The 26,200-nt window shown below is 38.9% G+C and overlaps 1 protein-coding gene across 2 annotated transcripts in view; it reads left to right on the top strand.

The window, feature by feature from the left end:
* The window catches only part of slc6a2 (solute carrier family 6 member 2), a 142,195-nt gene that overhangs the window by 75,582 nt on the left and 40,413 nt on the right, over positions 1-26,200 (top strand). For both annotated transcript variants that reach the window (XM_072279545.1, XM_072279544.1), the window contains exons 7-9: positions 4,988-5,091; positions 19,049-19,173; positions 22,373-22,485. In XM_072279545.1, the coding sequence (XP_072135646.1) occupies positions 4,988-5,091; positions 19,049-19,173; positions 22,373-22,485 (342 nt within the window). The remainder of the gene's footprint in view (positions 1-4,987; positions 5,092-19,048; positions 19,174-22,372; positions 22,486-26,200) is intronic.

The raw sequence follows: 26,200 nt of genomic DNA, 5'->3' as shown, positions 1-26,200 counted from the left end.
GTTCCTAACAACACTGAAATCTAAATTGGGGGGGTGGGGGGGAGTGAAGTGGGGATGGGGTGGAGGTAGTTGGTAGTATAATATGATGTCAGGCACAGTCTATTTCAGTGTACATTATAATTTTGATCAATACATTCTGTTGTTAAAGTTAGAGAAAGTTAGTATGAAAAGTTAGAGAGTAGACTTTCTGTCTTGCACAATCACAAATGCGAATTCTTAAAATCATAACAACTCTGGACACTATTCAATCTATTGAGGTTATGGAAAGTTACTGGGCTTCATTTCATCTCTGTTCAGAACATGTGTTCATTCCAAAAATTTAAAAAAATGTTATTCCAGTCCATCAACTATAAGTAAAGCAAATCGTAGAATCCTTCACCAGTTTTACTGGTGTGTGATGTAAATTGAGTATCATTTGAAGTGCGTCTGCCAGGACAGTGGGCAGAAACTTGCAATGTTCTCCAATGTGATCTGCAACATTGCTAGTTTATTTGTGCAGGGCCAGTTTCCAGATGCATTATTTTTAAAGCAGTCTAAGAGTACATGACATTCTGACACATATTCAGCACAATCTGCATTAAAAATTTCTCTACTTTGCCAAATTCAGTTGAATTTTGATGCTATAACCGAGATATATTAGTGAAAACTGGCTCACCATGTTTTTTTAGTACATGATGAATGGGACAATTAATTCAGCAGGATGTAGAGACTAATATTTTGTCAAACCCCATATTGCACCAGTGTAAGAATTGCTATTGCCAGTGTAATTCAGTTACCTATTATTGGCATGACATTGTTGAATCTGTGTTGTCTTTTTACTCACCGTGGCTCGATGAACTTTGGAATTATGTGAACTGTTTACAGTGGCTGTGTCCTTCAGTACATTTGGGCAGAAGGCACCAAGGTCTTCCCCAATAAACAGTTTTGCAGATAATGACTGTCCTGGTATGATGTCCAAGAGGTTCTTCTGTTAGAGAAGAATGAATGTGGATGTGATTGCTATTCTTTGATAGTTTACTTCTTGGCAGCATAATGAAAATTAAATCATCTGGGCAATATCATGTCAGGGTTCTGGCTGCACGAGTGATATTTTGATAGAAGGGAAGAAAAATAAGACAACATTATGTTATGTAACATGTTCTAAACATCTGGTCTTTGTAACAAACTTTGTTGATATTCTCAGCCTGAAAAGTTAATCCATTTCATCAGTGTATCCATTATTCTGGGACACATGTTTTAAATATAAGTTGGACTGACTGACTGGCTAATTAATTAAACTTGAAGGCAAAGGGACATCATCTTGCCCCTAATACACAATGACATGAATTTTAACATTTATATTGCAAAGTCAGTTTACAGACTCGTTCATCTCCTAATATATAAACCTTTCAAAGAGAGTAAAATTATTATCAAAGTACACATGAGTCACCATATACAACACTGAAATTCAATTTCTTGTGGGCATACTCAATGAAATCCATAAAAGAATAATGACCATAATAAAATCAATGAAGCACCAACTTGGGCATTCAACCAGTGTGGAAAAGATAACAAACTGTGCAAATACAAAAAGAAAGGAATAATAATAATAAATAAATAAACAATAAATATCGAGAACATGAGATGAAGAGTCCTTGAAAGTGAGTCCACAAGTTGTGGGAGTATTTCAATGATGGGACAAATGAAGTTATCCCCTTTAGTTTAAGAGCCTGATGATTGAGAGACAATAACTGTTACTGAACCTGGTGGTGTGAGTCCTGGGGCTCCCGTACACTCTTCCTGATGGCAGAGGTGAGAAGAGAGCATGACCAGGATGGTGGAGGTCCCTGATGATGGATATTGCTTTCCTGCGACAGCGCTTCTTGAAGATGTGCTCAATGGTTTGAGGACTTTACCTGTGATGGACTAGGCCATGTCCACTACTTTTTGTAAGTATTTCCATTCAAGGGCATTGTTGTTTTGATAACAGGCTGTGATGTAGCCAGTCAATATAATCTCCAAAACACATCTATTGAAGTCTGACAAGGTTTTAGATGTTATGCCACATCTTCACAAACTTCGAGGGAAGTAGAGGCGCTGACATGCTTTCTTTGTAATTGCACTTATGTGCTGGGCCCAGGATAGGTCCTCTGAAATGATATCACCAAGGAATTTAAAGTTGATGACTCTCCCTCTGCACCTCTGATCCTCCAATGAGGACTGGCTCATGGACCTTTGGTTTCCTCCTCTTGAAGTCAATAATCAGCTCCTTGGTCTTGCTGACATTGAGTAAGAGGTCGTTGTTATGGCATCACTCAGCCAGATTTTCAATCTCCGTCCAAATGCTGACTCATCACCACCATTAATTCAGTCTACGACGGCGGATGCCATTGGGCATTACATCTGTGCTTTGCCATACGGTCGTACATGTAAAGCAAGTAGAGCAGGGAGCTAAGCACACATCCTTCTGCAACTGTGCAGATGGAGATTGGGGAGGAGATGTTGTTGCCAATCCAAATTGTAGTCTGCAAGTGAGGAAATTGAGGATCCAATTGTACAAAGATGTATTGAGGCCAAGGCCTTAAAGCTCATGGATTAATTGTGAGGGGATAATGGTATTGAATGCTGATCTGTAATCAATAACGAGCATCCTGATGTATGCAACTTTGCTGTCCAGATGTTTCAGGGTTGAGTGAAGAGCCAGTGAGATGGCATCTGCTGTAGACCTGTTGCTTCAGTAGGCAAATTGGAGCAGATCCAAGACGCTCTCAAGTGGGAGTTAATATGTTTCATCACCCACCTCTCAAACCACTTCATCACTTTGGCTGTAAGTGCTACTGCACAACAGCCACTGAGGCAGGTTACCACATTCTTCTTGGGCATTGGTATAAGTAAAGGCTTCTTGTTGCAGGTGGGTAACTCAGACTGCTGAAGTGAGAGGTTAAAGATCTCAGTGAGCACTCCAGCCAATTGATCAGTACTTGGTCAAGGACCAGTCTTGGCTGGATGCTTTTCATGGGTTCACATGTTGTCCCCAGAGACTGAAATTACAGGATCATCGGGGGCTGTTGGAGTCAACATTTTGATGGTCAAAGTGAGCATAGAAAGCATAGAGCTCATCTGGAAGTGAAGCATTTTGTCGCCTACGTTGCTTGATTTTATTTTATAAGAGGTGACAACATTCAACCCCTACCACAACCGTCAAGCATCAGGAAAATTGTATTTTATTGTAATCCATGGACTCGATTAATTGGTTTATAAGGGAGGCTGGTCTCCTGCATCTTATTTATGTTTATGCCAAAACCCAAGCTTGTAAACCCAAAGTTAACTTTACATTTTACCAAATTACAGAGGGTGAAGTTGACAAAACTGATATAGAGTGATTTCTGTAAACTCAATCAATTGCAGTATTTTCTTTCAAGGGTGAATGCATTACTATTAAAGAAATGTATTTTTTCCTTTTATTCCTATTTCTTTCTTAAACAAAATCACCCACCCACGATGGTATAGTGGACAGGGAATGAATGCAGTGTTCTAATGCAGGATCATCATCCTGAAACGTTAATTCTGTTTCTCTGTCCACCAATGTTGTCTGAGTGCTGCTATTTCCAGTAAATCTTTGTCTTTATTACTTTGTTTGCAGACTGTACTCTTTTATATTCTATTCATGACTCTTTAGATAACGGAATAGTTTGAGCCTGCAAATAGAAACATCTGGAAAGGATTCAGGCCAGGACTGATAAATAGGTATAATATATTCCTAATACTAATGCCAGGTAATGACCATTCATAACAAAAGATAATTCTTTTCACAATCAACATTGCTGAATATTCAGGCTATTATGATTGCTTAGAATCTAGCATTATCTTAATGTTCAACAACTAAGTTAACGACTTTCATTAAATCCTTAGTGTGGAAGACTTATCTACAGTACACTGATCTGTTCCAAGGGTCAATTGAAACCTTTTATTAAAAAAAAGCAAATTGAACACTCTAATTAATAGAGCCAGCATGGGCATACTATGTTGGTGGTAGAAGCATTGTAACTCTTGCAGCCTGCTCTCAGCACATTGTCAGATTTTGTTAGTATTTGATACAAATGATACATTTCACCGTGTTTCAATATACATGTGACAAAGAAAGCTAATCTTGTCTCAGGGTAAACACTACAACTACTGCTATTTATGTTACATAGCAGGTCAGATACTGCAATGATTTTAGTTACCTTCGACTATAGAATAATGTTCCCTCTAGTTTTTTTACAGCTGCACAGACTAATCATTGCTCTTAGAAGGATATGCTTATGCAGCCTGAAAACTGCACAGCACTTTAACTGTTTTTTTTTGTCATATGCACAAGACAAGTAAACTGTGTTAGGTAGTCAAAACAACTGACAAGCACAATGGCAAAAATAAGATGTTTTGACTGGATGGTGTTCGTGCTCAGCGGGCTGGCAGTTTACTAACAATAAGCTACTGGCTTCTATTCTGTGTTTATTGTTACAATTTGTAACAGTGTTGTAACTTTAAACACTGACAGTGTAAATATGTTATAATTACAGAGTAGTTCATAATTATATTAACTTAGATTTCAAAATTATAATAATGCTATATAGAAGAAAATTCCAGCTGCATGGCAACAAAGGCAATATGCACGTGAGCATTTCAGTTACTATGTGGCCACACACCTGCACAGTTTAGAGAGAACAGTGCAATTTTCTTGTTGCTAGGCTTGTTAGAATATGATTGAATATCCTGCATTTGCCTTGCTAGATACAGCTCCAAAATGACATAAAAGGAACCCAACATCACTCAAGACAAATCGATCCACAAATGCTACCCCAACCATCAGTGGCTCTCAGTGGTGGCTCACCACTTCAACCACAATTCAGCAATATGTTATGACTCCGAGAGTAATTTCTGCTTCATGCAGATGTGTTAACTAAAGCTATCTTGATGAAATGTGATCTATATCTAATGAATGACTGCATGCTCTATTAATCTGTAGGTTTGGATCGATGCAGCAACTCAGATCTTTTATTCCCTTGGAGCTGGTTTTGGAGTTATAATTGCATTTGCCAGTTATAACAAATTCGATAACAACTGCTATCGGTAAGAGTCCCAAATGAGTGAGAAAGTAACTATTTATAACAAAAAAGTTCTGATGCCATGGATGAAATCTCCGTTTATCTGCAGGATTTGTGTGTGGAACTGTTTTGTTTGTTTCCCTTCTATTACTTCTGCCTTACAAAATCTGAACTTAAGACAGTAATCACAGGGTCAATGGTTGAAAGCTGAACAAATGCAGAACTGTTGAAATAAACTGATATGTCAGAGTTTGTTTTCGTTCTCACTTTAATTGTTTAACAGTTAAGTCATGGGCCTTATTTATTTTGTTGGAGTATGAGACGTTACTCAGTTCATTAAACTACAAACGTAAACACATGAATCTTTACAAGAGTAAGCAGTGAATGTTGGAATGGGCTCATTATGTTGTACGGAGCTGTGTTTGTGTTTGAATACAAATATAACATTAGCAGCAGTTTGCTTTCAAATGTCATCTTTATGTTGTAAAATGATCAAAGGCATAATGTTGTAATGTTATCAAAGCATATTACTATTGAGTCACAAGAGATTTTACAACAAGTGACTAAAACCTTCCTTAAAGAACTTGGTTTTGAGGAAATGCCAAATGAGGGAGGATGGGTGGAGAGATTTAAAGGAGAATGTTTGAGTTTTGAGCCTTAAGGGATGATGCTACACCCAACAGTAGAGTAATTAAAATCAGAGTGAACGCAAGAATTAGAGGATAATTTGGAGTTTTCATGGGCTGGAGAAGAACACTAAGATAAGGAGAGGTGAAACAATGATGAGATTTAAAATTATTAAGACCATACTACCACAGTAATTTTGATCATTCCACAGACACAAAACCTAAAGTTCATCTTTGCTATCAAAATTGATATCCAGATTGCTGGTCGGGTGAAAGTTGATAAGCAGAGATTAACAAAAGGAAGGAGCTTGATCAAGGAAAAAAATTGACTTCAGTACTCTTTATTATTAATTGAAGAAAATTGCTGCTTCTCTTTTGCTGATTGTTAGATAATTTGATTAAAGCAGAGGTTTTGTCAGATGTAAACTAGTGCTATCAGTGTGCTTGTTGTGACTGTGATCAAAATCACCAGAGAGACAGTGAAGCTGGTGATATAGAAATTTTTTGTTGTTTCAACAAGCATGTCTTCTCATGGAGACACTCTCAGTTGAGGCCCACAAACCCAAAAGTACATCACATTCTTATACCCTTAACATCAAAGCTGATTCAATACTATTTGATAGTAACAATAATATCAACACTTCAATATCTTGGGTTGATGATGCTTCCTTTGCATTACGTATCTACAATGGGAGACACCTCTAGATGTTCAGACACCTTTGTTGTAAAGTAATTCTCACAAGTAGTCTAAAAGCTTCTGAAGACAGAGAGCCAGACACCCAAAATTAATGTTGTCAGGACTGTCTCTGAGTAAACAAAAGTTATTGATTACTTATACCTATGACCATGTTTTATATGCTAATTGACAACATCCATCAAATCACAATGGTGCAAATAACTTGGCCTATGTTACCTGATTTGATGCAGGGCAATTAACACAACCCCATTGTCTTAACATTTGGCTCATGCATGTTAACATAACAGGATCAGCTGCAGGTGCTGTGACATCCCTGGTTCTAGTATGAGGTATCCCTGGTACAGATCAGGTTCATTCCCCCATCCTGTTTTATTCTTTATACTCTGTAGTTAATCCTGCACAAATATTGTCACCCACATTTTATTCATGGTGATTATTTTAATTTTATTGAAGACCCTTTTTCAAGGCTTAGTATTCTAGCTTAATGCAAATTAAAAATTTAGTTTGCCATACTTCCCATCTTTTTCCTGAGATTTGTACTCTCTCTCTCTCTGTTCTCATTATGTCATGCATTTTCTAGTACCTATATATTACTTTGGTATTGTGGAGACCAGGATTTTAACAATGGTCGAAGAGCGTACGATTAATAAGTATACAGCATGAAAAGGCAACCGATCAACATCTTACTTTGTGGATCGGGGCAAGCTGGAACAAAATTGTAAAGGTTTGGTCATATCAGATGAACCTGACCTGCATTTTTTGAAAGAATGGACGAATGACTCCTATTTATGTGAGCTTTCAGAAAGCATTTGACAAAAAAAATGCTAACTAAAATTGAAGCACCAAGAATTGTGAAAGGCAAGGAAACAAATTTTATAAAAGTTTAATATACCTTTTCCACTTTTAAACCTTCCATTGAAAATGAAACCCTGTACTTTGTTTTCAATAGCTTTGTTTACTTGTCTGTTCCTATTTAATGATTAATGAACCTAGATTCCTCTGTACTTGCAATCAAATGAAACTTCTATTTTCCAAGGAGTGGATAGCCCCCTTCACCCTCTAACAAAGAGGGCCATCCCATTCCTGACTATTTTGAAATTAATTTGTCATGGATTTTGGAGTAATAAAGTCAAAGAGCTCAACGGACCAGAAACTGGTCCTTTGGCCCACCTAGTCCATGCCAAGCTGGTATTCCGTCTAGTCCCATTAACCCATACCTGGATCATAGCCCTCCATACCCCTCACATCCATGTACTTATCCAAACTTCTCTTATATGTTGTAATCAAACCTTCATCCACCACTTCCACTGGAAGCTCGTTCCACACTTACACCACCCTCTGAGTGAAGAAGCTCCCGCTCAGGTTGCCCTTAAGTATTTTACCTTTCACCATTAACCTATGACTTCTAGTTCTAGTCTCACCCAAACTCAATGGAAAAAGCCAGCTTGCATTTACCCTATCTATAACCCTCAATTTCTGCTTATTCTTGCAATGATCTTATAACAAGATTGTCGTGAATATACACAATAATGAATTCAAACAATGAAAATGACCCCATGAACCTACAACAGTTTCATTTCAGTATAGAATTGAATTTGCATGAATTATTAAGTCTTTCATAGGTTTGGATTTGTTGGTATGTGTCTTATAACATTTATCCAGGGTTTTGTTTAATCAAATGATCAAAGTGTGAGTGTGATATAAAGTTTAACTGAATATAAAGTCATGTCCTTACTTGCTTTTCTTGCCAAAAAAGCCAAGCATGATTATTTAATGAACATAATCTGAGTGATGCCTTTTAGATTAGAAAATCTAAACTAATTATACCAGCAAAATCTAGTTGGAGATGTCCAGAATTATCAACAAATTATAGCCTCGAATCAATAAAGCAGTAACTGTCCTGTTTTCTCAGTTATTAACTTTACAGAACATTTTTCCTTTCCCTATTTTCATGTGACTGGAATTTCTTTTATTAAAAGGATTAGGAAGTGGAGATTTTAAGAGTGAATTATTTACTTTTATCTATCTATTATTTCACACAATCTAGGCAGTGCTCCAGCCACTTCAAAACCAGTCATAGAGTCAGAGTGCTCCAGTATAGAATCAGGCCATTTAGCCCATCTAGTCCATGACGAATTGTTACTCGGCCGAGATCTCTCGATCTGCACCTTGATCATAGACCTCCAAACCCCTCCCATACATCTATTAAAGTATTTGTCATTGATTGTATTATTCCTTTCACTCATTTTTAAAATATGTTTTGTAAACAAGAAGTTGCAAGTGGAAGGAAAGTTACTGCTACCTAGTTATTGCATGTGTTTTAGTTAGTCTGGTTGTTATGTTTTACATAGCCATAAATGGTGAAATTTCCAGGAACCCCTTCAGTGTATAGAACTATTCCATCTACAACATATAAGTGGCATAGAAACTCTCAGACTCTCAAAAACTCTCTTATTTAGAGTGAGAAGACAAAAGAAAGAGACCCAGAAGTAGACCATTTTTCCCTTGTGCCTGATCCAGCACAATGAGATTGTTTCAGTTACACTTTCCTGTACAAACCCCATGGCTCTTAATTCTTCTAATATTCAAAAATCTATTGTTCTGTCCTGAATATACTGAGCATTTAAACCTGCACATCCATTTTGGGTGGAAAAATACAAAGGTTTACAACCTCCCAGATAAAGAAATTACTTTGTGTTTTAGTACTACTGGCTGATGCATATATTAAGATGGGAATCACTAACTCTAGATCCCCAAATGGGCAAGCATCATTCCTGAATCCGTTCTGTTAATCTTCATAAAAATCTTATAGGCAAGTAAGATTACCCCTCTTTCTTCTAAATTCAAGGCCATGTAAAGCCAGTCTGCTTAATACCTCCTTACAAGATAAGACTGTATCCCAGGGATTAATCTGTTGACTTCTCCTACACCCTGCTGATCACCAGGATATACATTCTTAGTTAAAGAGACTAAACCTGAACATTTTATTCCAAATGCAGTCTGTCTGTGCTCTACATAATTTTAAGTTCATCTTTGATCCAATCCTCATGCAATAAAGGCCAGCATACCATTTGCCAAAAGGGATATAAACTTCCAGTAATTTCTATGCCAGAATACGCGGGTTCTTCTGATCACCAGCACCTTTCAATCTCTTACAGTTCTTTCTTGGACTTGTGTGAGTGCCGGTGAACACTTTGGACAACCTCACATTTTTCCACACACAGAATTCCATTTGTCCATTCACTTAGACTACATAAATTCCCTTGAATCTTCTGTTGGCTCTCATCTCATGCCCACACTGTATAATCAATAGATATGGAAATATTATAGGTTGTCTGTAACAGACTGACATCACTGATTTGTGAGACACCCTACCAGTCATAGCCTCCCAAGACAAAAATTATGTGTTTATCCTTTTCTGTTCCTCATTCCAACCTGTACTGTATATTGCATTCTACACGGTATATTTTAGTGTGTAAATCTCTACAAGTGGCAACTTGTAGAAAGCCTTCTGAAAGTCTGAGTACACCACATCCATTCGTTCTCCCTTATATTTTTCTATTTTTTTCAACCTCAAAAAACAAACTGACAGATTTGTCAAACGTGATTTCATAAATCCACGTTGAAACTCCCCATTCCACTTATTATTTTCAAAGCCTTGTGTTGGCATTTTCTTAATTATTTTAACAGCCAATGATTGAAGCATAACTTGCCTACTTCATTGTCCTTCTTGAATAGTAGTGTTATATTTTCTATTCATCAGCTCTTCTAGAAAGTGCAGAGTTTGGGATAATGTCAGCCAAGGTATCCCCTATTTCCCCTTTTCCAAACCTAAGGTTAAAAATCATAAGGTCTTAAGGTGGAGGGGCAGGTAATATTAAGGAAGCAGGGAGTCTGCAGAAGGACTTAACAGATTAGCAGAATGGCAAAAGAGTAGCAGATGGAATACAGTGTCGGGAACTATACACTATATTCCATCATGCACGTTGGTAGAAGGAAAAATAGTGTAGTTTACTTTCTAAGCAGGGAGAAGATTCAGAAATCGGAGGTGCAAAGGAACTTGGTAGACCTCATGCAGGATTCCCTAAAGGTTAACTTACAGGTTGAGTCAGTGGTAAGGAAGGCAAATGCAATTTTAGCATTCATTTCAAGAGGACTAGAAAATAAAAGCAAGGATGCGGAGGCATTGGTCAGACTGCACTTGGAGTATTGTGAGTAGTTTTGGGCCCCTTATCTAAGAAAAGATGTGCTGGCATTGGGGAGGATCCAGAGGCGGCTCATGAAAATGAGACTGAGAATTAAAGAGTTAATATGTGAGGTGTGTTTGGTGGCTCTGGGTCTGTACTCAGTGGAGTTTAGAAGAATGAGCGGGGATCTCATTGAAACCTATCGAATATTGAAAGGCCTTGATAGAGTGGAAGTGGAGAGGATGTTTTCTACAGTAGGGAAGCCACGGATAGAAAGGCCCAGCCTCAGAGTAGAAGGACGTCTTTTTAGAACAGAGATGAGGAGGAATTTCTTTAGCTAAAAAGTGGTGAATCTGTCAAATTCATTGCCACAGACAACCGTGGAAGCCAAGTCTTTGGGTATATTTAAAGCAGAGATCGACAAATTCTAGATTAGTCAGGGCTTCAAAGATTATGGGGAGAATGCAGGAGGTTGGGGTTGAGAGGGAAAACAAGTCAGCCAAGATGGAATGGTAGAGCAGACTCAATGGGCCAAATCGCCCATTTCTTATGCTCCTGGAAATTTATTGCCTTTTTATCTTATTTCTGTTGCTGTAGATTCTTTTCACATACGTGAATTTGTTTCAGTACCTTATTCACTCCAGATTTCGACAACTTCTCGGATGTTTTCTACGTCTTTTTCTATGAAGGTAGACACGACATAATAGTTTAATTTCTTTGCCATCTGCTGAACTGTCAATACTTGTATCATTTTTCCTTTCTCAATTTGCATGGGGTTCAAATTAAATTTTGCCATTCTTTTCCTTCTTACTTCTCCACAGAATATCTTACAATATCCTTTTATGTTTCTATTCTAAACTTTTCTTGTATTTTATATTTTCTGACTCCATATCATTGCATTGGTAATAGAAACATAGAAAACCTACAGCACAATACAGGCTGTTCAGCCCACGATGCTGTGCCGAACATGTCCTTACCTTAGAAATTACCTAGGGTTACCCTAGCCCTCTATTTTTCTAAGCTCCATGTACCTATCCAGGAGCCCCTTAAAAGACCCTACTGTATCTGCCTCCACCACCATCGCCGGCAGCCCATTCCACGCACTCACCACTCTCTGCGTAAAAAAACTTACCCCTGATATCTCCTCTGCACCTACTTCCAAGCACCTTAAAATTGTGCCCTGTCATGTTAGCCATTTCAGCCCTGGGAAAAAGTCTCTGACTATCCACACAATCAATGTCTCTCATCATCTTATACACCTCTATCAGTTCACCTCTCATTCTCCACCGCTCCAAGGAGAAAAAAAGGTAGTAAAGGTAGTAGGGATAGTCCAGGTAATTATAGACCAGTGAGCCTTACGTCTGTGGTGGGAAAGCTGTTGGAAAAGATTCTTAGAGATAGGATCTATGGGCACTTACAGAATCATGGTCTGATCAGGGACAGTCCGCATGGCTTTGTGAAGGGCAGATCATGCCTAACAAGCCTGATAGAGTCCTTTGAGGAGGTGACCAGGCATATAGATGAGGGTAGTGCAGTGGATGTGATCTATATGGATTTTAGTAAGGCATTTGACAAGGTTCCACACGATAGGCTTATTTAGAAAGTCAGAAGGAATGGGATCCAGGCAAGTTTGGCCAGGTGGATTCAGAATTGGCTTGCCTACAGAAGGTAGAGGGTCGTGGTGGAGGGAGTACATTCGGATTGGAGGGTTGTGACTAGTGGTGTCCCACAAGGATCGGTTCTGGGACCTCTACTTTTTGTGATTTTTATTAACGACCTGGATGTGGGGATAGAAGGGTGGGTTGGCAAGTTTGCAGACGACACAAAGGTTGGTGGTGTTATGGATAGTGTAGAGGATTGTCGAAGATTGCTGAGAGACATTGATAGGACGCAGAAGTGGGCTGAGAAGTGGCAGATGGAGTTCAACTCAGAGATGTGTAAGGTAGGACAAAGGAAGGACAAACTCCAAGGCAGAGTCCAATGTAAATGGCAGGATACTTGGTAGTGTGGAGGAGCAGAGGGATCTGGGGGTACATGTCTAGCGATCCCTGAAAGTTGTCTCACAGGTAGATAGGGTAGTTAAGAAAGCTTATGGGATGTTAGCTTTCATAAGTTAAGGTATAGAGTTTAAGAGTCACGAGGTAATGATGCAGCTCTATAAAACTCTGGTTAGGCCACACTTGGAGTATTGTGTCCAGTTCTGGTCACCTCACTATAGGAAGGATGTGGAAGCATTGGAAAGGGTACAGAGGAGATTTACCGGGATGCTGCCTGGTTTAGAGAGTATGGATTATGATCAGAGATTAAGGGAGCTAGGACTTTACTCTTTGGAGAGAAGGAGGATGAGAGGAGACATGATAGAGGTATACAAGATATTAAGAAGAATAGATAGAGTGGATAGCCAGCACCTCTTCCCCAGGGCCCCACTGTTCAATACAAGAGGACATGACTTTAAGGTAAGGGGTGGGAAGTTCAAGGGGGATATTAGAGGAAGGTTTTTTTACTCAGAGAGTGGTTGGTGCGTGGAATGCATTGCCTGAGTCAGTGGTGGAGGCAGATACACTAGTGAAATTTACTAGACAGGTATATGGAGGAATTTAAGGTGGGGAGTCATATGGGAGGCAGGGTTTGAGGGTCGGCACAACATTGTGGGCTGAAGGGCCTGTACTGTGCTGTACTATTCTATGTTCTATGTTCTAAAAGGCTGAGTTCACTCAACCTATTCTGATAAGGCATTCTCTCAATCCAGGCAACATCCTTGTAAATCTGCTCTGCACCCTTTCTATAGTTTCCACATCCTTTCTGTAGTGAGGTGACGAGAAATGAGCACGATTCTCCAAGTGGGGTCTGACCGATATAGCTGCAACATTACCTATCTGCTCTTAAACTCAATCTCACGGTTTATGAAGGCCAATGCACCGTATGCCTTCTTAACCACCGAGTCAACCAGTGCAGCAGCTTTGAGTGTCCTATGGACTCGGACCCCAAGATCTCTCTGATCCTCCACTCTGCCAAGAGTCTTACCGTTAATACTATAATCTGCCATCATATTTGACTTACCAAAATGAACCACCTCACACTTCTCTGGGTTGAATGCCATCTGTCACTTCTCAGCCCAGTTTTGTATCCTATCGATGTCCCACTGTAACCGCTGACAGCCACTATCCACAACACTATCCACAACACCCCCAATAATTTGCTGAAAGCTGAAATTTTCACAGCTTTTTGGCTTTGCTGTTTTTTTTGGCAACAATGCAAGCATTTTCCTTCTTTATCTTATTAATGATAGCTAGACAAATATCCCTTCTGCGTTTCTGTGTCTTAATAAGTATTTTTTTTTGTAAATGATGCTTATACTATGTTCTAACAATATATCCAGAATCTCCATAGCCTTTCAAACCCTTGGTGTGTAGGTCATTCGGTTCATTCATGGTAAGGGGCCCCACAGTGGAGTAGAGGTTAGCACTACGCTTCGCTTTTACAACTCAGGGCATCGGAGTTCAGAGTTCAATTCCAGCAAGTTTGTACTTTCCTTTCTCTGTGCACATGGGTTTCATCTGAATGCTCCAGTTTCCTCCCAAATACGTACGAGTTGGCTGGTTAATTGATCATTGTAAATTGTCCCGTGATTAGGCTAGGGTTAAATCAGTGGGTTGCTGGGTGGCATGGCTCGAATTGAATTGAATTGACTTCATTTCTTACATCCTTCACGTATATGAGGAGTAAGAATCTTTACATTACAGCTCCATCTAAACGTACAATGTGCAATCATAGCAATTTATAATAATTTATAATAAATAGAACAGTCAATGTAATATAGAGTACACACAAATCAGCGTGAGTTCATCAGTCTGATGGCCTGGTGGAAGAAGCTGTCTCGGAGCCTGTTGGTCCTGGCTTTACGCTGCAGTACCGCTCCCCAGATGGTAGCAGCTGGAATAGATTGTGGTGGGGTTGGTTTGGATCCCCAGTGATCCTACGAGCCCTTTTTACACACCTGTCCCTGTAAGTGTCCTGAATCATGGGAAGTTCGCAACTACAGATGCACTGGACTGTCCACACCACTCTCTGCAGAGTCCTGCAATGAAGGGAGGTTCAGTTCCCATACAAGGCAGTGATGCAGCCAGTCAGGATGCTCTCAGTTGTGCCCTATAGAAAGTTCTTGGGATATGGGGGCCCATACCAAACATCCTCAACTGTCTGAAGTGAAAGAGGTGCTGTTGTGCCTTTTTCACCACACAGCTGGTGTGTACAGACTACTTGATGTTCTCAATGATGTGGATGCCAAGGAACTTAAAGCTGATTACCCTCTCAACCCCAGATCCATTGAGGTCAATACAGCTTAGCCCGTCTCCATTCCTCCGGTAATCAACAACCAGGTCCTCTGTTTTTGCGACATTGAGGGAGAGGTTGTTTTCTTGACACCACTGTGTCAGGGTGATGACTTCTTCCCTGTAGGCCACCTCATTATTGTTTGAGGTAAGGCCAATCAATGTAGTGTCATCGGCAAATTTACTTGGCAGATTGGAGCTGTGGGTGACGACACAGTCATGGGTATACAGAGAGTAAAGGAGGGGACTCAGTACGTAGTCCTGAGGGGCACCTGTACTGAGAATCAGAGGGTTGGAGGTGAGGGATCCCACTCTTACAACGTGCTGGCAATCTGACGGGAAGTCCAGGATCCAGCTGCACAAAGTGGGGTCAAGGGCCAGGTCTCTGAGCTTCTTGTTGAGCCTGGATGGAACTATGGTGTTGAATGCTGAACTGTAGTCCAAGAACAGCATTCTCACATAAGTGTCCAGATGTGTAAGGATGGTATGTAGCGCTGTGGCTATTGCATCATCTGTGAATCAGTTGTGTCAGTAGGTGAATTGTAGTGGGTCCATTTTGGGTGGTAGCAAGCTGCAGATGCAGTCCTTGACCGGCCTCTCAAAGCATTCACTCATTACTAAGGTGAGTGCGACAGGACACCAGTCATTCAGGCATGTTACCTTGGTCTTTTTTCGGTGCGGGGGCAATGGTGGATAATTTAAAGCAGGAGGGCACTCTACACTGGGAGAGGGAGAGTTTTAAAATATCAGTAAATGCTCCTACACATCCTGAGTCCTCGCCCTGGGATGTCGTCCAGCCCCGTAGCATTGCTCCTGTCTGCTCGTTGGAAACACCTGTGTACCTCAGCCCCAGAGGGTCTCCATGCTGTACCTCTAAATAAATTAATTCAATTACAGCAAACCTGAGCAGATCATGTGAAATTCTCTCCCCAATGTTAGAAACTTCTTCCTACAAAACAAATGGATTATAATTTTGAAAACAGCAACTTTCACAAGCAATAAATGGGCACTGTGGAGCTCCATTTGGCTGTTTCTCAAAACCATCTGCTGAGTAATTGAAGATTCCACAGAATTTTCATAAACAAAGATGATCAAAGGAACCCACACCCTTTCTCCAGCACACTGGAATCTGAACCATTAAATACTATCTTCTGAAGGAATTAGTGCGATGAATCAAAGTGTAGTTATTAATTAGTCACCATTTAAAAAAACAAGATTTATGTGCTCACTGCCACATCTTTGCAGCACGTTAATGGTGCCCCATATGTAGCCTTTATTCATAATGAGTTGATGCCCTGTGGCATTGTACAGGGTGGGGAGGGGGTCAATGCAAAGTGTTTCTCAGGAAGGATTATAAATGATTAAAATAATTGGAACCCAGCGAGGGGTATAGGTAGAATTGTTCGAGAATAGTGTAGGAAATGAATATAAAGAAAGTAGTGGTTACTCCTTGTTCAGTAAAGTGTCTAATTTTTTTCCCACATGCAAGATTAGCATGATGTACGTATTTTGTGAACTGTTTTTCTCATCACAAGAAAGGAGGGCATGTTAGAGTAGTTGTGCTGGCCGACCTGAATCCATTATTGGTTCTTCACTAGGTACACATTGCCTGCAAGAAATGAAACTCAAGGTAGTAGGTAGTGACATACACGTACTTTGGTAAAAAATTTACATTGAACTCTGAAATACATTCACTTTGAATATATATTCAGCCAATCAACCAATATTTCCAAGGCTGCATAACTACTTAGCTTTCTCTCAACCCTCCTTCATGTTATGTTGTACTGGATTTGGAGGGGAGACTGAATTTGGTATTAACAGCTTAATGCTCTGGACTTGCCTCTATTTAGTTTTAGGTATTGGAAGATTGTTCGGATGACCATTGTAAATCCTTTCCTTGGAATGTAGTAATGTAGTGACAGCCAGAGTTATTGGCCAAGGATGCAAGGTTGTGCATGACAAAGATGAACTGAATGAGGAAAATGTATGCAAATGTTTAGTAGAAAATGGAAAATACAGATATCAATGTAGGTATCAGTGCATCTACATCTACCGAATATATCCATTGAATCTCCAGTTAGGGTTTCTACTTAAAACATCAAAATAACACATGGAATTAGTGAGTTGCTAGGCTAAATTACACTTCAACAAGAAGACTGGAGTCATTATTAATATTTATATTTGTTTTAATCTATAAAATAATATTTCAAAGATTCAAGCATAACTTGGGTTGTCGCTGCTGCTCTGAGCTTATACATTGCAGTGCTGCCATCCACTGCCACAGTGGTGGAAATGCATGTTGACCCTCAGGACCTTGTGCAGTTCTGCTGCAGCAGGAGATAATGTAAAAGGACAGCATTGCTTTTGAGCATCAGAAAGCCCAATGGCAATTATATCCACAGGAGCAAAAGGTGCTGGAAGTAAAAATAGATCTTTTTCTCCCATTGTCAAATCTGACAAACGTGAATTTTGAGTTGGATAGAATGTCTGATTGAACTACCCTGTTACCATGTATTATAGTAAGAATGGCACAGCAATATGAAAGGAAAAATTATCAGAGAAAGTGTATACAAATATACCTTGTGTATACTGTTGGTTCTCTTATGCATTTTCCCTGTATAAAATAAGTATTAAAGATGCTGCAGATATAGCAAAAAGAAATTGCTGGAAATAATCAACAGTTTAGGCAATATTCATAAGAAGTTGAAATTGCAGATCAATAATTCTTTGTGAGAAGGCTTTTAATGGAAGATTATTGACCCAATAACTTAAATATTTATTCTCTTTCCAGATGCTGCCTGACCTGTTGAGTATTACCAGATTATTTCAGATTTAAAGCAGCTGCAATTTTCATTTGATGTTTCATAGAAATCTTCAGCTTATGGACCTTGTATAGCAGTGTTTCATGGCAGAAGTGCATGTCACAGTATTTGATGTGTCACGTTATGGAATTCACAACAATCTTTCGAAGATTGCCTTGTGATGACTCATGACTTTGCACATGGCCAAGAATAAGTTTTCAGATTGGTTAAGGCACAAAATTAGCATTGTAGATAGTGCCACTGTTTATTTACTTAGAGGTTCAGCATGGTAACAGGCTCTTCTGACCAAATGAGCACACGCCACCCCAAATACATCCATGTGACCAATTAACCTACTAACCCGTATGTCTTTGGAATGTCGGACAGAATCGGAGCAAATGGAGGAAACACAAGGAGTCATGGGGAGAAGATACAAGCAGCAGTGGAACTGGCACAGTAAGAGTAGTACACTAACCATTACGCTACACTTCCTGTTTAAGTCAGATAAAAGAAGTGCATAGATAGTCAAAGTTTTGTTCCCAGTTTGGAAATGTCAAATACAAGAGGGTTAGGATTAAAGTGAGAGGGGGAATGTATAAAGTGAATCAAGTTTTTGATTACATAGAGAATCAAATTCTCAAATTCACTGAGAATCAAATTCACCACCAGGGAAGGTGGTGGAAGCAATGATAAGAGGCATTTAGTCAGACACGCGATGGACAGTGCATAGAGGGATACAGGCATATACAGGCAGGTGAGATTATTTTAGACTGAAATCATATTTGGCACAAATATGGTGGCAGAAGGGCCCATTCCTGTTGTACTGTTGTTTTTGTTCCATGTTCTGTATTAGAAGCTGATGATGACGTGCATTTGGACTTGGAACTGTTATCTTTAGGTGAGGTGGATCCAGCCCCTATTCTATAACTGCTTTTATTATGTGCAAGTGTATATTGTATATGTACATATGTTTAGAGAAACGTGTAACCTTTGAACCATTGAGGAGTTGTGTTATCTCTACAGGTGAGTAGTTTAGCGCTTTGCAGGTTAGTATTCTAAATATGGATCAAGGACATAACGGAAAACCCTGAAACAAGGAATCCCAGTAGAAAGGTCTTTTTAATACTATTTTGATGTGGCACCAGGTAATTCTGCCACCTTGTTACTAGTACGTCCTTCTTAATGAGAGTGGATCAAATGCTGGAACAGTAGATCATTCAGTCTCATTTGGAGACAAACTCCAAAGTTTATGCTTAATTATGAAATATTTGAATATTTTCTAGCATCATCTTCATGGAATTTTCACATCCAATTGTGTTTTTGTTTTGTGTGTGGCCCAGAGACGCCATTTTTACTAGCTCCATCAATTGCGTGACGAGCTTCTTCTCGGGATTTGCAATCTTCTCTGTGTTGGGCTACATGGCATTCAAGCATGGAGTTGATATTTCAGAGGTAGCCACAGATGGTAAGCAATGTATATTTAAAATGTTTAAAAATACATTTTCAATTGTATTTGTGATTGTCAAAACAAAATCAGTACATAAAATGCCTAAAGACATGTAGAAACTTGTAAAATCCTTTTCCTAGGGTAGGGGAGTCCAGAACCAGGGGCATAAATTTATGGTGAGAAGTGAAGGAATAAAAGGGGACATGAGGGGTAACTCTATAAAGTCAAGGTTATTTAATGTCATTTTTTGTACACAAGTTTAAAGGAGAATGAAATAATTGTTATTCTAGATCTGATGCAGCACACAGAAGAAGAGGAGTAAATGGAATGAGCTGCCAGAGGGGAGTGGTTGAGGATGGTATAATAGTTTACTTTAAGAAGCTCTTAGATAGTTCTGTAGAGGGGCAGTACTTAGAGGAATATAGGCCGAACACAGGAAATTGGGACTAAAGGGTGAACATTTTATTATCATGGACTTACTGAGCTGAAGTGCCTACATTGGTGCTGTATTTCTCTATGATTCTATGAATATAACTCAGAATATGGATGTTTTCTTTAAATGGTAAAAAAGTTTAGAATCTATTGTATGCTCATCCAAATAATAACTTCTATAACCAATGTTATTTACGACATAATACAAGACAAAAAGTTAATAATATACAGTGAATGTTGTGATCCTCACCACATTTTGGCCAATGTTTCATTTCAGTCAGGTACAGTGTTAAAAATGACCAATTGAAAAGTATGCAAGTCAAGCCTTTCACTGTACATGTGACAATAATAAATACAATTCAAATAATTTCTTTGGAAAATGTAAAAGAGTGCAGTACTTAAGATAAATATTGTCTTAATTGTTTCCCACTTTATACTGGTGATTGCATTTCAGAAGAACTTAATTGACTATAAAACATTTTTGAGAAAGGGATGTGAAAGATGTCACATAAATATAAATCTTTTTCTTTATTATATTTACACAACATTTATTTCAGCAATTAAGCAAAGGCAGCAGTGGAAGAGATGCCACTTGAGAAGAATTCTAAAGTAAATTCTTTCTTGAACTCGAGGTTCCTAATGGGAAAGCTGTCCAGGGATAAGGACAATAATTCTAAAACATTGTGCTGCAGCTCATGTTTCTTTCTGGTGTGATACTACTCTTCACCAAACTTCACTCAGTCATTGCAGATGGATGGTGCCTCCTAAAGGTGGATCTATCATTAAGGATCTTCACCACCCAGGAGATGCCCTCTTCTCATTATTACCATTAGGGAGGAGGTACAAGAGCCTAAAGACACACATTCAATGTTTGGGAACAGCTTCTTCTCCTTTGCCATCAGCTTTCTGAATGGACAATGAAACCAGAATACTATCTTATTGCTTTTGATCTCCTTTCACACTACTTATTTATCTTTTTTTATATATTTCTTATTATAATTCATAATATATTTTATGTATTTCTCTGTACTGCTGCTGCAAAACAACAAATCTCACACATTAGTGTTAACAAACTTGATTCTGAAGACTTTCAGATTCTTTTGTTGTTGAATGAATAGTCCAGTTTGATTGAATGTTTATCATTTTAATTTCATCATCAATTTCCTATAAAAAGTTTGTCTTCACAATAAATGTCATTCAGCAATCTCCAGAATCCAACCCAGCCCTTGATAATTAGTTTACCGTGTAAATGAGAGCGATCAATTAATTAAAAGTGGCAGATTAGCCTGTAGGGGCATAAAATGAGCCACCCTCTGTTGGATTTTAATGCCTTCTCACTGTTTAATCACAACATCCTGTTAATACAATTAAGATCAATTAGAGTAGTTGATGGTGACAGCTAAAATTTTTCATCTGAAAATCCAGTGCAAATACTTAAGTGAAAATGATTACAGCCCTGCCTCTTTACTTGTTGAATATGTGCTCACATTGTCTACTTAATATTGTTCAACTGCTCGGCCAAAGACCTTCCTTTAGGTAGTTATAAAAGGCGAAGTGGCTAACTGTCATTAGACAGTAACACTTCTTCTAATCAACTTTACATCCAACTGGAAACTTTGGCTGAACCATTAACAACATTTTAGAAACAAAAATATTGCAAAGATACTCAACACGTTTGATGTTACTCTGTGATAGTTGCTACCTTTGCAACTTGTGATAGTAAATTATTAGGAACAGCACAGTGGAACAGTCCATAGAGTTGCTGCCTCTCTGCTCCTGTGATCCAAATTTAATCACAGCCTCTGGTACTGCATGTGGAGTTTGCATGGTCTCCTTGTAACTACATGGGTGTCCCCTGGGAGCTCTAATGTCCTCCCATATGCCAAAGACTTGCCAATTTATAGGCCAATGTAAATCACCCTGCTGTGTAGGTGAGGCATAGAATCTGGGAGGAAAGGATAGAAATGAGGGGATAGTAGATTATAGGGAAATGGAATTACTCTTTGAGATAGCATGGATTTGATGGGCTGAAATAGATGCCTACTTTGTTGTAAGGAATTATGGAAAATGACCAGATTGAAGATGGGGTTAAGTAAATAAATGGATATTAAGCCAAAGGAAATGGATAATTTACAATTTAATCTGAAATTAATTTTAATGAACACCTTGGTCTGGAATTCTCTCTGGAGAAGGCACGGCCAATGAAGGAGGGGCATGAATAAAATGTACAAATGTTGAAAGTATTCAGCAAGTCAGACAGCAGGAAATACAAGGAGAATTAGCACTTAAGTTTGATAATGAAGTTTCAAAAAAAGTATGGAACTCCATGAGAGGCAAATGTGATTAAACTTGCCAGGATTTTCACCTTTGGCTAGGTTGCTACCAGCTAGTAGGTCTAATATTGAACTGGACCAGGGTAGACTGTGGATAGGTGACGAATCAAGTTCCAGCTGTTGATGCTTGTTTTGAGACTGATAAAAAGCAACTGAAACTATGAACCACCTTGAAGAAAACACGGGTAGAAGACAGGATTTCGAGGTTTTTAAATGCAGAATGTTGTTCAGGACTTCCATTAAAATAATGCCTAAACTCATTTAAAAGTCAGCCTGGTAGCAGCACCATCTGCAATCCCACGTATTGGCTGTACTTTTGAAGTACAGATTCTGCAGAGCTTAGGGACCAGCATGGAAAACTTATGTTCCATCTGTTTTAAATTTGTTTGATGTTTGTTATTTGTAGAGGTCAATTTCAACAATAAACTCACTGTGTGCTATTTTATTCTCAGGTCCAGGTTTGGTGTTTGTTATCTATCCTGAAGCGATATCGACACTCCCAGGTTCAACATTTTGGGCAATAATGTTCTTCATAATGTTATTGACATTGGGGATTGACAGTTCAGTAAGTGACTTGTAATTTTGCCTATTGTACATCATAATGAATTTTCATGGTTCATAGAAATACAGAAAATATACAGCACATAAACAGACCATATAGACGGTGCTTTTTTTCTTACTCAGGTCAGGTACAGCTCCTTCAGTAATAATAAAGACCTAAAGATAACATGAATGTTTATAGATGGAAAAGCTGAACTATTATTGTTTGGATCATAAGAGCAATATGTCCAATGTAGCAACGTTCTTTGTAACATTCCTGAATTGAATCTGAAAAGTGCAATAATGTACTTCAGTTTTAGCAGTGGTTTCCTGATATCCAGATTACAAGGCATTTAATCTTCATCTATTTGAGGGGTATTAACCCAAAACTTTGATTGTCCATTTTCCTCTACTACCTACCTGCCCCGTCACTTGTGTTCACCTATCATTTGCCAGCTTGTACTCCATTACCTCCCAACAACTATTCATTCTAGCTTCTTGCCCCTTTCTTTCTGGTCCTGATAATGAGTTTTGGCATGAAACATCAACTGTTTATTCCTCTCCATAGATGCTGCCCGTTCTGCTGAGTTCCTCCAGCATTTTGCGTGTGTAGCCCTGTATTTCCAGCATCTGCAGGATCTCTTGTTTATGAGTTTCATCCCTCCATAGATGCTGTCTGACCTGCTGAGTTCCTCTGGCATTTCATCTTTTACTCCAGATCACCATCCCCGATGTCTCATTTTTCGTTTCATGCTTCTTCTACCACAGAACATCAATTATTGCATGGTAGTACTGACCTGAATTTGAAACGGTTCCATAAAACTCACTGAAGAAACACCGGCTAAATTCTAAGTAACTTGAGCTTGTGTTTTATGAACAATTTAAATCCTGAGTGGGAACTGGATCCAATTCAGCGACACTACTAGACACTTTACCTCGTATGATATAAAATCCCCTTGCAAAATAAAGTGAGAGATCATCAGTCTGCAGGTGACCTATACTGTGAGGAACTACTAGTCTAACAACTATCCTTGTAAGTTCTGCTGGAGCACTTTTTAAACTTAAGTCTTTTAGCACTTAGCTGGTTAACTGGCTGATATATCTCCATGACAGGAATGAAATTATTCTGATCACCCAGTGTGGCTCAAATATCCATCAGCCAGCCCCTTCAATGCTCCAGCCACGTAATTCAATACTAAACTCAGAGTATTACCCAGTATATTAACAGTGTGTCACATTGATTCTAAAAGCTCTGAAAATATAAATATAGTGGGCAGTACAGACCCAAAATACAAAATTAATTTATTGTTCGATATTAAAATATAGAAGTTCTTTCAGACTGATTCCTGAACCTAAGTGGTCATGGAAACGCAAGTGGAAGTTTAGTCTGAAATTTGACGCAAAGCTTCCCTAGTTTTATTTCTTTCAGCAGTTGGCATTCGACGTGCTTAAAGAGGCAGCTCTCATTTTTATGAGTGGAGGTTTTACAAGCTACTTCGGTCTCCGTATACGAGTCATTTACAGTTTGTTGGTGGTTAGTGTTTGGGATACAACAGTAGCTGATGTGTTCTCAGTGGCTCAAAGCTGGACTGAAAAGCAAAAAAACAAAAGGGAATACAAAATAAAAAAGAAAAAGAAAATGTAAGAAATACTCAACAAGTTTGGCTGTATCTGTAGAGAGAAACAGAGTCAGGTGTCTAGCATGGTGATCTTTCCCCAAGGCATCCACCTGCAACGTTGACTGTGTTTCTCCTACCTCAGAGACTGCCTGGTCTGCTGAATATTTTCAACATTTTCCATTGTTATTTTCAGATTGAAGATGAAGGTCTAATATGGGATCATTGGTTCAGTAATTCAGACCCACTTTCCCTACTGCAGTTATTAATTTTATTTTTCAAAAGTTAGGCTCTGCAAGATTAGAAGAAGGGCTAATACTTCCTTAAGCCTCTGGGGATTAGCATTCTGGGTTTGTGGTGATGCAAAGAGAATCTTCTAATGTTGGACATTCTCAATCAATGTATCAGTTTTCAGAGAGTATAATTATGGTTTTTTGGTTAAAAGAAAAAATGATCTGGCAAGAGGAACAGTATTTATTTTTCATCTGTTTGTGATGAAAACCCTGAAAGTCTCGTGAAACAACACAATGACTGCAGTGATTCAAGAGAAGGTTTCTCCCCACCAACTTGGACAGCAAGGGTGAAGGTTAAGATTTTGTCTTGCCAACCAAATCTTGATCCAGTAATGAATAAAATGAAAATAAACACATATGCTTTCAATTTAAAAATATGCACTGTAACCTGTAATTAGCAGATTAAAGTATTGATATAGCTGCTCCTGCTCCTGACATTCTTTGGCAATAAAGCAAAGGTGCGGAATGAGGTTTAAGCTGTGTGAGTTTCAATGCACGAGTTTGTAACAAGTTGTATCCTTTACTTGCAGCTCCCACCCAGTGTTTCAGTGCGAGTCAAGGTTCACTGTAGTTGGAAATCCAGCTGCATCCTAGACATGGCAGGCTGGGTGACAAAAGGAAAGTGATGGGCGAAAATATTTGGAAATGCAGAACAGGCAGACATTACTTTTGTCTATTCACAGTCACCAAATCTCATCCTTTCAGCAGGGACTCATTAATGTTAACATGGACTTTGTTTATAGTTTAACCACAGCTCAGGGAGAAGTACATGCATTGATCATTTGTATATAATTTCCAGTACATTCTAAGTGTATTTGGAAGACAGCTGTGTTTGGAAACCTAGTGTTTTCCCTTGCCCTTCTTATAAATACAAGTCCAGGATAAATACCCACTTTATTTCATTGGTATTACTTGATCCCTTCCATGGACTGACTGGGCCTGAATCCTGCCAGCTGATTGAGCCAGCAGTCCCACAGTGCCCACCTGCCTGTCAGCGCTAACCTGATTCAGATATAGAGAGCCAATCCTCACTGCTGAATAGCGGCCCAGCGAGGAACCATCAACTGAACTAATGGGTGCTGGCTCCTGAGGAGTTGCTCAGATGACCTTTGACTGCTTGCCACTGATAGATACATTTTTAAAGCTGTTCAAGTAAACTAAAATAACACTAATTAAAACACCTTAAAATTGGAGCAAATACACATGTTAAAGTGAAATAAGTAAGCCACTTACCTTTTATCACATGGTCAATAACCCCATGTAAATGCAAGAGATTTCAGTTCTTACACCAACTACCACTGGCAGAATATGAGATATTAGCCACTATGTATGGAGAAAGAGCTCTGATTAGATTTGTTTCTTCCCTATAATACAACTTACAATCATATAATCGTGATTTAATTATGCAACGCTGCCTCTTTTAACTGTTTGATTTAAACAGCTTGACTCCTTTGTCTATTTTTCTTCTGAGTCTGGTTTTACAAGACCGTTCTCCTCAACAGGTTCTCTATGCAGACAGGTTCCATAGGCTTTTCAGTGCCTTCCATTCTGGAGGATAGCTGAGAAAAATCTCTAAACACGGCAGACACTGGGTGTTTGTCATTTGAAGAGTCGAACTGTTGAAGTGCTTACTTCAGCCTATGGTGCAACTAGGTGGCTGATTAGCATCATAACTACTATATCAGATCTCTTATATTGCCCCCAGAATGCTTTAAAATACATTTGATGCAACAATTCAAAAAAAGCAATTTATCAAAAATTCATTGAAATCTCTTGAAATCTGGCACATATATTACTTTACGCAGTCATATGGCATTTCATCCAAATATTT

The sequence above is a fragment of the Mobula birostris genome, chromosome 15, assembly GCF_030028105.1.
Source record: "Mobula birostris isolate sMobBir1 chromosome 15, sMobBir1.hap1, whole genome shotgun sequence".
NCBI classification, from domain to species: domain Eukaryota; kingdom Metazoa; phylum Chordata; class Chondrichthyes; order Myliobatiformes; family Myliobatidae; genus Mobula; species Mobula birostris.
Note: the sequence above shows the minus strand (reverse complement) of the source record. Positions and strands in the feature narration are given on the sequence as shown.